The 11,520-nt window shown below is 36.7% G+C and overlaps 1 protein-coding gene across 5 annotated transcripts in view; it reads right to left on the bottom strand.

Annotated features, from left to right (window-relative positions):
* Positions 1 to 6,969, bottom strand: part of LOC107743336 (protein transport protein Sec24C) — a 17,759-nt gene extending 10,790 nt beyond the window's left edge. Inside the window, exons 1-13 of one of the 5 annotated variants that reach the window (XM_016556505.1) lie at positions 6,674 to 6,969; positions 5,679 to 5,934; positions 5,510 to 5,583; positions 4,697 to 4,816; positions 4,516 to 4,627; positions 3,125 to 3,252; positions 2,796 to 2,931; positions 2,596 to 2,717; positions 1,737 to 1,849; positions 1,451 to 1,642; positions 1,240 to 1,330; positions 1,028 to 1,132; positions 763 to 930 (exon numbers count right to left, since the gene is read on the bottom strand). In XM_016556505.1, the coding sequence (XP_016411991.1) occupies positions 763 to 930; positions 1,028 to 1,132; positions 1,240 to 1,330; positions 1,451 to 1,642; positions 1,737 to 1,849; positions 2,596 to 2,717; positions 2,796 to 2,931; positions 3,125 to 3,252; positions 4,516 to 4,627; positions 4,697 to 4,816; positions 5,510 to 5,583; positions 5,679 to 5,913 (1,596 nt within the window). In that variant the 5' untranslated portion in view covers positions 5,914 to 5,934; positions 6,674 to 6,969. The remainder of the gene's footprint in view (positions 1 to 762; positions 931 to 1,027; positions 1,133 to 1,239; positions 1,331 to 1,450; positions 1,643 to 1,736; positions 1,850 to 2,595; positions 2,718 to 2,795; positions 2,932 to 3,124; positions 3,253 to 4,515; positions 4,628 to 4,696; positions 4,817 to 5,509; positions 5,584 to 5,678; positions 5,935 to 6,673) is intronic. The other 4 variants (XM_016556507.1, XM_016556508.1, XM_016556509.1 and 1 more) reach the window with 4 other exon arrangements.
* Positions 6,970 to 11,520: the final 4,551 nt, after the last annotated feature.

Raw genomic sequence — 11,520 nt, 5'->3', positions numbered from 1 at the left:
AGCCCCCCCCCGGCCCCCACTCTGGCGCCGGGCCTGAGCAGGATTCATATTTAAATAGTATTTTGCGGATTTATATTCACAGACCTTAGCCTATATTGCGTTTTGATTTAAGTGTACTGACTTACTTTTTATTTATTCATCCAAAATGTGGCAAATTCCATGACATTCCGTGTTACACAGTAAATTCCATTTTTATGACAATTTCGTCCGCGTTTAGGGCCCTAAATATACTACACACTACATACACTACAGTATAAAAAAATATAATAAAAGAATGCCACCAGGAGTCAGAACCGGCGATGAAGGAGCCATTGCAACCAGATAAAGAGCTTGATTCTACACATTTCCAGTAAATCTGAATCCTTGTTATCTGGTGACCATTCATACCGGTTATCATGGTCATGTTATCATTTAACAGACATTTATCATCCATTACTACAGTGCTCTAATTGCAGGGACGGTCCTCTTGGAGCAGGCAAGTGGCTTGCTCAGGGGGACTATGATAGAGCAGGAAGGCAACCTTTGTAACACTTCCAGTTAATAGGATGTCAACAAAAGCCTTATATTAGCAGCAGAGATTTTTAACAAGTACCAACCATTATGACATTCCAGGCTAATTCTCGAGGCAGCCATAGGGTTGTTTTGAATTTTCAAATTTGTGCAGCAGTTTTAAATTAATTGGGCTCTAAGGTTTTCTTCGTCTGATATAATAGGACATGAGGGTGTAACTGATGTCGACTGAGAACAGATGGCATTTATTACCTGTAGACTGTTATAGCAGATGACCCCACCCCCTGTGAGAAAGGGGATGTGCCCTGGCCAAGCCCCGCCTACTTCATGATGGGAGAACACAAAAATGTGCACGCTGCAGCCTTGATTGACACATTCTTTAGCCAATGAGATCGAAGAATCTGGTCCTTGGAAGATGGACTAATATGAAACCAAGAGGAAGCAGATAAATAAAACACTTTTAGATAATTAACGTTATGGACAATATTGTGGAGAAATTGCATGTTCTTTAATTCACCTTCACTTTGCTAGAGCTGAAGAAACCAGAGGAGCTTTTCTGATTTGAGCCTTCAGAAACAGGCGAGGAATGAAAGATCAATAATTTGCCTGGAGACGCTGCATCCTTTTGAAATGAAACGCAAGAGATTTATAAATCAACATTTGCAGCACATACACTGGATTTTTCAGCAAGGGCATGTGCATGTTTAAGACTCATATGAAGGCTCTTGCCTGAAGAATCTTCAGCCCTGCACAAACAGAAAGCTCTTGTGAGCCGGATCCATCCGACTCAGGGTTGAAAAGTGAAATTTCCTGTAGAACTCTGCCCGGGAAGAAAGGAATAGTTAACTATATTGTTAACTTTACTGTTAACTATATTGTTGACTCTTTCGCTCTTGTTTTAATGATAATTATATTAGTAGAACAAATGCAGTTTCAAAACCTCTCAAGAATGTGTCTGCAGTCTTTCAGTGGCACCAGAAGGCCCTCCACCACAGGAAGTTCCAGCTCCTCACAGTCAGTGATGACCATCATGTGAGGACGGGACAGAGCTGGACTCAGGTTATACAGATGGATCCGGCTGTCATAGGTCATCAAACCCACTCGAAGATCTGATCGGTCAGTTTCTTCAGGCCTAAAACAAAGAAACATTTGAATTCCAGAATTGATTTCCAACATTAGGAATGGACATGATTGTGAAAATAATTTTAAACGTTAACATCCCTTACCCATTTAAAGCTTGCAGTTGAGAACACATCTGCTTACAAATGTGGTTTAGCTGCCCCGTTCTCATCGCACTGGCAGATACATCTATCGCCAGAAGCAACACAGCAGCTTTACCCTGTTAAGTAGATCATAGTGGAGGTCAGAGCTATTCAACAATTTAGATAAAACTGGCATCAATATAAAAACTGACTACTGTATGTACATTAATATTCAAAAGTTTGGAGTCGGTAAGATATTTAAAAAATATTTTAAAAATAAGTCTCCTATGCTCACACAGGCTGCACTTATTTCATTAAGAATTACAGTAAAACAGTAATATTGTAAAACGTTGTTACAATTTAAAATAATGTACGTTAAAATGAAATTATTCCTGTGATCAGAATTTTCAACATCATTCCTCCAGTCGTCAGTGTCACACAATCCTTCAGAAATCATTCTAATATGCTGACTTGATGCACAAGAAACATTTATTATTATTATCAGTGTTGAAAACGGTTGTGCTGCGTAATATTTTTGTGGAAACCTTGATACTTTCTTTTCTGGATTAATGAATACAAAGTTCAAAACAACAGCATTTATGTGAAATAGAAATCTTTTGTAATGATATTCTAAATGTTTTACTATCACTTTTCAATTGAATGTGTCATTGCCAAATAAATAAATCCTTACTGACCTCAAAATTTTGAATGGTAGTGTATATTTAAAAAAACAACAACATGATAATGCTTTGAACTAGCTGTTTCTATTAACCCTAAATTCAATTTTTATTAAATACTTATGTGTAATCTAATCTAATACAGTTACATATAGTATAAAACAAGAGAAAAATAAAGTTCAAAACAAATCCATGCCATTCCCGACCGTCTCTTTTTCCAGGATCTCATATGAGCCAAGACTGAGCTCAGGTTTTTTTTCGCAGTCGACACGGCGACCCTGATTAGTGGGCTGATAGGACTGCCATGGCACTATGAGAAAAATACATACTTGAGCAAAGATGGAAGGACATATGTGCACAGCTTTAACCGAAAATTGAGAATGACTGTAGGCCAAGCAAGACTTACCTTCATTGAGTTTGTCGCAGAAAGGGCAGTAGAATCTTTGCCCGCAGTCCTGCCAGCTCATAGCAGGGCTCATGAAGGCCCCGCAGTGTGCACAGCCCTTAACACAATCTCCCACCTCACAAACTGGCACATCACGCTGTGGAAAACATTCACATAGCATGTTTACAAGAGCAGGCCACAGTAAAACACTGAAGAGTATGTGAAGGTGATTGGGATTTCTCAAAATGACAGAATGACTCAAATAAGACAAATAGAAGTGACATTTTTGAGGATATCGTAATCATTCTAAACTTCCCCAAATAAATGTTTACTGTTTTTTCCATGCATACTTCTCCTTTTTCCGGCCTGGCCAGCGGACACACGATTGCACCCAGCGGGAGATGACTCTTCTGAGCTGACTGAGCCTCCACAGGGAAGCTGTAGGCCGTGCAGCGGATAAAACGAGGTGTGGCATTACCTGTGAAGCACAGTGAACAACAAAAAAAAGTGATTATACATTGTGTCGCACAATATTATAATCTTGTTTTCACTTGTAACAACCGAAGGTTTTGCTAGATTCTGCAACTAACTACAACATCTCGGACCAGAAAGCAACACTCTCTATTGACTGGTGATTAAAAAGGAACTTTTTTTTCTTTTTTTTTGAGAAAAACAAGAAAGTAGTATTAGAAAAAGAAATTCATAAGGGCCTTAAGGGCATATGCCATAAGGGCATAAAATATTTAAAATCTAAATATTTTAAATTTAAAGAGGTAATTCACTACTGACAAGATTGGCTTTTAATAAAACTTGGCTGCAGAAATTATGCAGTAGAAAGACAACATTTTTTTTTAAGTTGCTAGAGAAAACGGAAAAAATAAACTGTGGTGTTACCTTTTTCCAAAAAGGTAGGTAAACTTCAACACCCATAATGCACTGGGTTCGATCTGACTATTTATGGTTTACGTAAGATCTTTAGTTTTACATTTTGATGATAAACAAGGATATTTATACACGTTGTTCTTTTCAAATACTACTGACATTGTAACAATACAAAGCATTAAAATGTTAACCTTTAAATTATTATTATAATTAGTATTATTAATAATAATATTTTAAATTAAAAACTGGTTGCCCCATACAAATTCTTTTTTCTAATACTATTTAATTTCTTTCTCCAAAAAAAAAAAAAAAAAGATCAGAATACACAATTAATTTTTCATGCCCATCAATAGATAATGATGTTTTTGGTGCCAGATGTTGTATTTGGTCAAACAGCATTTAAATCATTATTATTAGTTGTAGTAGTAATAATAGTATTTATTATATTATTATTATTAATAATAATAATAAAGATCATATTATTACTTTAAAAACAGCCTAATTAAAGAAAGAACATTGAAGCTGTAATGGAAATGCACAGCATACTGTGTGTTTGTCCTAGTGTCAGCAGGACTCCACCGTTAATGTGCTGCTGTATTTACAAGACTGAAAAACAGCAGCTGTGTTTGAGATTATCATGATGTCTCATTATAAGAACAACACCTGTCAATATTTCATTACCTTTGTGCGTCTGGCTCCATCACTGTCTGAAAGTCAGTTAAGGTCAAAATCATTTCAACAAAAGTACAACAAAAGCTGTTGTGATGAGAAAACCAGGTGCATCACATTTATTTTTCATGTGAATTTGGGAACGAAGTCAAAAGATAATGCGGGCTAAACCGGGCAGCAGTGACAGTACCTCTGTCCTCCAGGGTGCATTGTGTTGAGGAGAGAGGGGGAACTGAAGATTTGCATTCTGAAACAAACACTTTCCCCTCCCACTGGATCCTGTCCTCTTTAATCACCTGGACCTGAACATTTAAGAGACATTTAGACACCGAGACAAAATAACACAGCCATGCACAACAGTGCAATCAAACCTGAGCTGTCTTAATGGAAACATTACAGAATAAGAGGGCCGGTTCATTTACCACACTGGGCAGAAGCTGAGGATCCAGGCCGTACCGAGACTCTGTCTTAGAATTTGACACTGGACTCGTCTGACAAAAGAGAGGAAAAGAAAGTGATCCTTCAGTAAATTCAATACAGATCATGTGGGCCACATGCTTGTATAATACATGAGACTGAGACAATTAGACAACTTTTCATCAGTCACATACAAGCCATACTGATGACACTTAAAGAGCACTTACTCATTAAAGTTCACTCTGTCTGGGAAAAAGAAGTGTGATTGTTACAACGTTTTAATTGAGATATTTTTGAATTTCCAGAACTTTTCTTGTGTTATGCTATTGTTTTATTTAATGACAATTTTGTTTTATTTATTAAATCACTAAATTAGTGATAAAAGTTCACCATAATGACAGATGCTTACACTGTCACTGGGAGAAACAATTTTTTTTACTTGTATGTTAAAATATATTTTATTGTATTTTACTTTAAAAAAGATTTAATCATTTTTTGTTACAATGTAGAATTACGGTGAGAATTTTGGTTTCAATGCATATTAATCTGGGACAGCTAAATGATTTAATACCAGATAAAGTTGAAAAACATTTAAGAAACATATTATATATAAAATATAATATATATAAAATTTTATAAGATAAAGTAGAATGAGTATAGGATTTTAATTAGTTTGAAAAAAGAAAATGTACCCTGAAATACGACATAAAAAAGAAAACAAAAAGGTACAATATCCCCCGATCTCCCCTACACTGTCATGCACTCACTGGTAATGAGTAGCTTCTCTGTGGCATTCCTTGATTCGTCTTATTTGTAATCTCAGGAACAGGCTTTAATACTCCTGCGACAAGACAGGATCAAAAATGTTAGCATGTTCTTCCATCAGACAGCTAAATTCTCCGTAGATTGTGATGTTCAAAGATTTATTATTCTTACCTTGGTAGCTTTGCTGTGAGGGGTCCCAGTACAGTGACTGAGGCTGATGGCCTGCTGCGGTTCCTGTCGTTTGGGTCATGGGGGTCACACTCTGCTGATCTGGGTTCAGGTTTGGATAGTGATATGAAGGAAATGGACAGCTGGGTGGAGGCATGGTTGGGGTCCTGGGACTCTGTCCGGCCCATGGCTGTGGTGGTGGATGTGTATAGCTGTGGTTTACTGCAGGAACCTCCATTCTATGACCAATTCAATCTACCTTTATAATCCAAGACAACATTACAGAACAAAGTCATTCCTTTTCATATGTGACCCTGGACCACAAAACCAGTCTTAAGTCGCTGGGGTATATTTGTAGCAATAGCCAAAAATACATTGTATGGGTCAAAATTATCGATTTTTTTAATGCCAAGAATCATTAGGATATTAAGTAAAGATCATGTTCCATTAAGATATTTTGTAAATTTCCTACCGTAAATAGATCAATTGATTAGTTATATGCATTGCTAAGAACTTCATTTGGACAGCTTTAAAGGCGATTTTCTATATTTTGATTTGTTTTTGGTTTTTTTGCACCCTCAGATTCCAGATTTTCAAATAGGCTAGTTGTATCTCGGCCAAATATTATCCTATCCTAACAAGCCATACATTAACGGAAAGCTTATTTATTCAGCTTTCAGATGTTGTATAAATATCAATTTTAAAAAAATGACCCGACTGGTTTTGTGGTCCAGGGACCAGGGTCACATTTCATAAAACGGAATGATAATCCCAGATTAAGCCCAAAATACCAGTATGTAAACTGTAACCTTTCTGGCATGATGTAATTCAATTTTGTATTAAAAAGCTTCTCTACATACATAAAAATTCGGTCTATTTATATGTCAGTCATACTGTCAAGCAGTGATCAGCTGATCGTCCATCACATCACACGGTATAAAAGCGCTCATCCGTCTGAATGTATTTGATTCCACACTACTGAGAAAATTAATTTTTACCAAGCGATGCTTCATATTAGGAGATTTCAGCACGAGTCGTCCCGAAAATTGAGAGAGATAGTTGGTATTAGTACGGAAATACGGGTATTGATGCAGAAAGCGGTCGCCTGGTTACCGTCAGATCACATTTTTAACGTGTCAGTCTTCAGCTCCGTCACTGCTCAGATGGTAGAAACCTCAAAACGCATAGAAACATCATAAACATAAATCAAAAGCCTTCCGTCTTCCGTACTAAAAGCACACCGTCTTCAAAGTCTCTACTGTGCGCACAGTTAATACGTCTCACCCAAAATATAGTTGCAATATCATTATTATGACCTCAAGGTGGCAGAACTGCGTTACCAAACACTTCCGCCCATACGGGCCACTGACGACTCAAAATACGTATGAAGAGGTGTGAACGCTATGTAAAATGTATTGTAAATGTTACAAAATATTTGCTAAAATTAATATGACCAACATCAATACAATTTACCACTGAATCTACAAATGTAAAATGTTATACAAAAGTTAAAGTTTTGTTGTTTATTTATTTAGAAACGTCCAGTGCTCAGTTCAGTTACAAACATAGGCCTGCTAACTTTTTTTTTCTTTTTTTTCCTCAGATCTCATACATGGGTAAATACTTCCAGATTAATATAAATCCTCTAAATCCTACACTACACAATCACTGTGCTAGATGATACCTTATTTATTTAGGATAAATACAGTTCTTAATACTTAATACAGTGAGTCTTATTCCACCCTTTATCTCATCCACTTTTTTTTGTTTTTTTGTGGCCCTACCACTTAAGCATTCCATAACTTTTCTGTGATGAACTGTCTAAGAAATTCTGAAACTTTTATAAATAACATTGATCATGTCATATTTGTAGAAGTGCTGTACAGAAGTAATGAATCCTGTTCTATAATTTATTGCAATATTTATGTGATACGTGACAAATAAAATACCAAAATATATTCAGTATTATTATTTTATTGACATTACAAAGCCTGACATTTTTGCATATGGGCAATTTGTAATTCCACAAGGCATGTATGAATAATTTGCAAAACATGCATGCTTTTAAGGGTTAATGTGCACATAAAGGCCAGCTATTTACACAGTGGTCCATCCTAGTTAGAACAAACACTTGCCTAAAACAAGAATGGAGGTGGAGGTGGTAGTAAATATTTCATCTACTCTTCTGCATGCCCTCAGTCCACTGATGTAATATTCATGAGGTCAAGAGGGCTGAAGACTACACTTTGGAATTCACCTGCTTAGCACATTCACATATGCACACACACACACACACGCACACACACACACACACACACACATGAAATCACACCATTAAGCATAAATATACACTTTTTACAGGGGCTGGCTTATACTTTAAACATTTGGCTAATAACAGCCTTGAGTTGTCTTTCTTCTGTGAGATTATACACCCAATGGCAAACACTGAAGCCTGGCAGCACACAACAAGAAGGCCCCAAGAAGAGTGACCGCCATGGTCCTTGTAGTTTTATTATAGCACTTAACCTCCCACCTGCTATTAGAGGACGCATGTCTCAGAGTGAAGCTATTGACTCTGTGCTGTCCTCTTCACACACACTCTTCAGAGAGAAGAGGAGGACTCAGGCATAAATGCCACATGATTCACTGCCATTATAAAAATAAATGGTGTACAGTAATACCTTGGCCATTACTCCTGAATCTTTCAACAACGGTAAATCTTTGTAGTATACTAGGCCATTTCCTTAAAAGGAACGAGCAATTGACTTGCGTACTCGTAACTCTCTTCCTCTCTTCATCATCTTACCATTTCTATATTAGCACTAAAATCGTTTTCAGTGCTGCAACAAAAAATGATAGCAGAGGTGACACGGTCAGTCTTATGTTCCCCTCTACAAAATCCAGAGGCTTTAGCTCTCCTTAGGTTTCGATACCTTGTTTACTACTGTCTACATAGGCAGCTATCTAAGTTAGCATCCTTATCATGCAAGGATTTCATCAGTTACTAAAATAAAATAAAATATTAGATAACAATTAAAATGAAAGATGTTGCTTTGGCCATTAAGTGAAATATAATACAGGTGCATCTCAATAAATTAGAATGTCGTGGAAAAGTTAATTTATTTCAGTAATTCAACTCAAATTGTGAAACTCGTGTATTAAATAAATTCAATGCACACAGACTGAAGTAGTTTAAGTCTTTGGTTCTTTTAATTGTGATGATTTTGGCTCACATTTAACAAAAACCCACCAACAAATTAGAATATGGTGACATGACAATCAGCTAATCAACTCAAAACACCTACAAAGGTTTCCTGAGCCTTCAAAATAGTCTCTCAGTTTGGTTCATTAGGCTACACAATCATGGGGAAGACAGTTGTACAGAAGACAATCATTGACACCCTTCAAAAGGAGGGTAAGCCACAAACATTCATTGCCAAAGAAGCTGGCTGTTCACAGAGTGCTGTATCCAAGCATGTTAACAGAAAGTTGAGTGGAAGGAAAAAGTGTGGAAGAAAAAGATGCACAACCAACCGAGAGAACCGCAGCCTTATGAGGATTGTCAAGCAAAATCGATTCAAGAATTTGAGTGAACTTCACAAGGAATGAACTGAGGCTGGGGTCAAGGCATCAAGAGCCACCACACACAGACGTGTCAAGGAATTTGGCTACAGTTGTCATATTCCTCTTGTTAAGCCACTCCTGAACCACAGACAACGTCAGAGGCGTCTTACCTGGGCTAAGGAGAAGAAGAACTGGACTGTTGCCCAGTGGTCCAAAGTCCTCTTTTCAGATGAGAGCAAGTTTTGTATTTCATTTGGAAACCAAGGTCCTAGAGTCTGGAGAAAGGGTGGAGAAGCTCATAGCCCAAGTTGCTTGAAGCCCAGTGTTAAGTTTCCACAGTCTGTGATGATTTGGGGTGCAATGTCATCTGCTGGTGTTGGTCCATTGTGTTTTTTGAAAACCAACGTCACTGCACCCGTTTACCAAGAAATTTGGGAGCACTTCATGCTTCCTTCTGCTGACCAGCTTTTTGAAGATGCTGATTTCATTTTCCAGCAGGATTTGGCACCTGCCCACACTGCCAAAAGCACCAAAAGTTGGTTAAATGACCATGGTGTTGGTGTGCTTGAGTGGCCAGCAAACTCACCAGACCTGAACCCCATAGAGAATCTATGGGGTATTGTCAAGAGGAAAATGAGAAACAAGAGACCAAAAAATGCAGATGAGCTGAAGGCCGCTGTCAAAGAAACCTGGGCTTCCATACCACCTCAGTAGTGCCACAAACTGATCACCTCCATGCTACGCCGAATTGAGGCAGTAATTAAAGCAGAAGGAGACCCTACCAAGTTATTGAGTACATGTACAGTAAATGAACATACTTTCCAGAAGGCCAACAATTCACTAAAAATGTTTTTTTTATTGGTCTTATGGAGTATTCTAATTTGTTGAGATAGTGAGTTGGTGGGTTTTTGTTAAATGTGAGCCAAAATCATCACAATTAAAAGAGCCAAAGACTTAAACTACTTCAGTCTGTGTGCATTGAATTTATTTAATACACGAGTTTCACAATTTGAGTTGAATTACTGAAATAAATGAACTTTTCCACGACATTCTAATTTATTGAGATGCACCTGTAAGTGCCAAAATTACTAAAACTAAAATTGAAATAAAAATAAATTTCAGCTAAATAGCAATATTAAAAATGACAAAAACGTAACTAAAAAAAAAATACTAAAACACTAAAATTTTAATGGAAACTGAAAACCTAAAAGTACATGTAGTCTGAAAACACTACTCATTTAGCCCAATGCAACTTTGACTAAAACAAGGTATCTTTATAGGCAGCATTATTACAGTACGTATAAATCCTCCTTTGCTCTATATGGAAAATCATACTGCAAATATGCAAAGCTATTCATACGATTCCTAGAATTCTTACAAAATAAAGAGGGAAAAAATGGATGGAGAACAATGAAAAGCCACTTCACATCAAACCATTATGGTAAATCTCTCAAATGTAACTGAATAATTAATTAGTGTGCGTTTAGGTACAAAGGGAGTTCTAAACAAAGACCACCACAGATTTCCTGCAGTAATACCAGGCGATAATGCTGCTTTTGGGATGACAGTGTTCTCAAAGCACTTTTGCAGCATTAACTGTGAACTGAAGTGATTAGACTTGTATAAAATGATTAAAGTGCGCTAGTCTAGAAAACTAGGCTTCAAGTACACACTATGTGACTAAGAACCCACTTCACAATTAGTGTCAAGGGTGTCTTCTTTTTTTAAAAGCTGGAGGGGACAGTTCTGAAGGAGGTCATCAAATGTTAAACTACACTAGCGTTCAAACATTTGTGGTCAATAACTTTTTTATGTATGTATTTATTTAAAGCCTCTTATTCTCACCAAGACTCCATTTGATCAAAAGTAAAACAGCATTGTGAAATATTACTACAATTTTAAATAACTGTTTTCTATTTAAATATATTTCAATAAATTCCTGATGGCAAAGCTGAAATTCCAGCAGCCATTATTTCAGTCATCAATGTCACCTGATCCTTCAGAAATCATTCTAATATGCTGATTTGATGCTCCAGAAACAGTTCTTATTATTATCAGTGTTGAAAACAGTTGTGCTGCTTAATATATTTGTGGAAACCATGGAAACATTTTTCAGGATTCTATAGAAAATTCAACAGAACAGCACTTATTTGAAATAGAAATCTTTTGTAATATTTTCTCTCCACTCTCACTTTTGAGCAATTTTATGCATCATTGCTAAATAGACGTATTAATAAAAAAGTACACCAAGCTTTTGAATTGCTATTGATATTTATATTGT

The sequence above is a fragment of the Sinocyclocheilus rhinocerous genome, unplaced genomic scaffold, assembly GCF_001515625.1.
Source record: "Sinocyclocheilus rhinocerous isolate Xijiao unplaced genomic scaffold, SAMN03320098_v1.1 scaffold2844, whole genome shotgun sequence".
Classification (NCBI taxonomy): domain Eukaryota; kingdom Metazoa; phylum Chordata; class Actinopteri; order Cypriniformes; family Cyprinidae; genus Sinocyclocheilus; species Sinocyclocheilus rhinocerous.
This window is presented reverse-complemented; position numbering and strand designations above follow the sequence as displayed.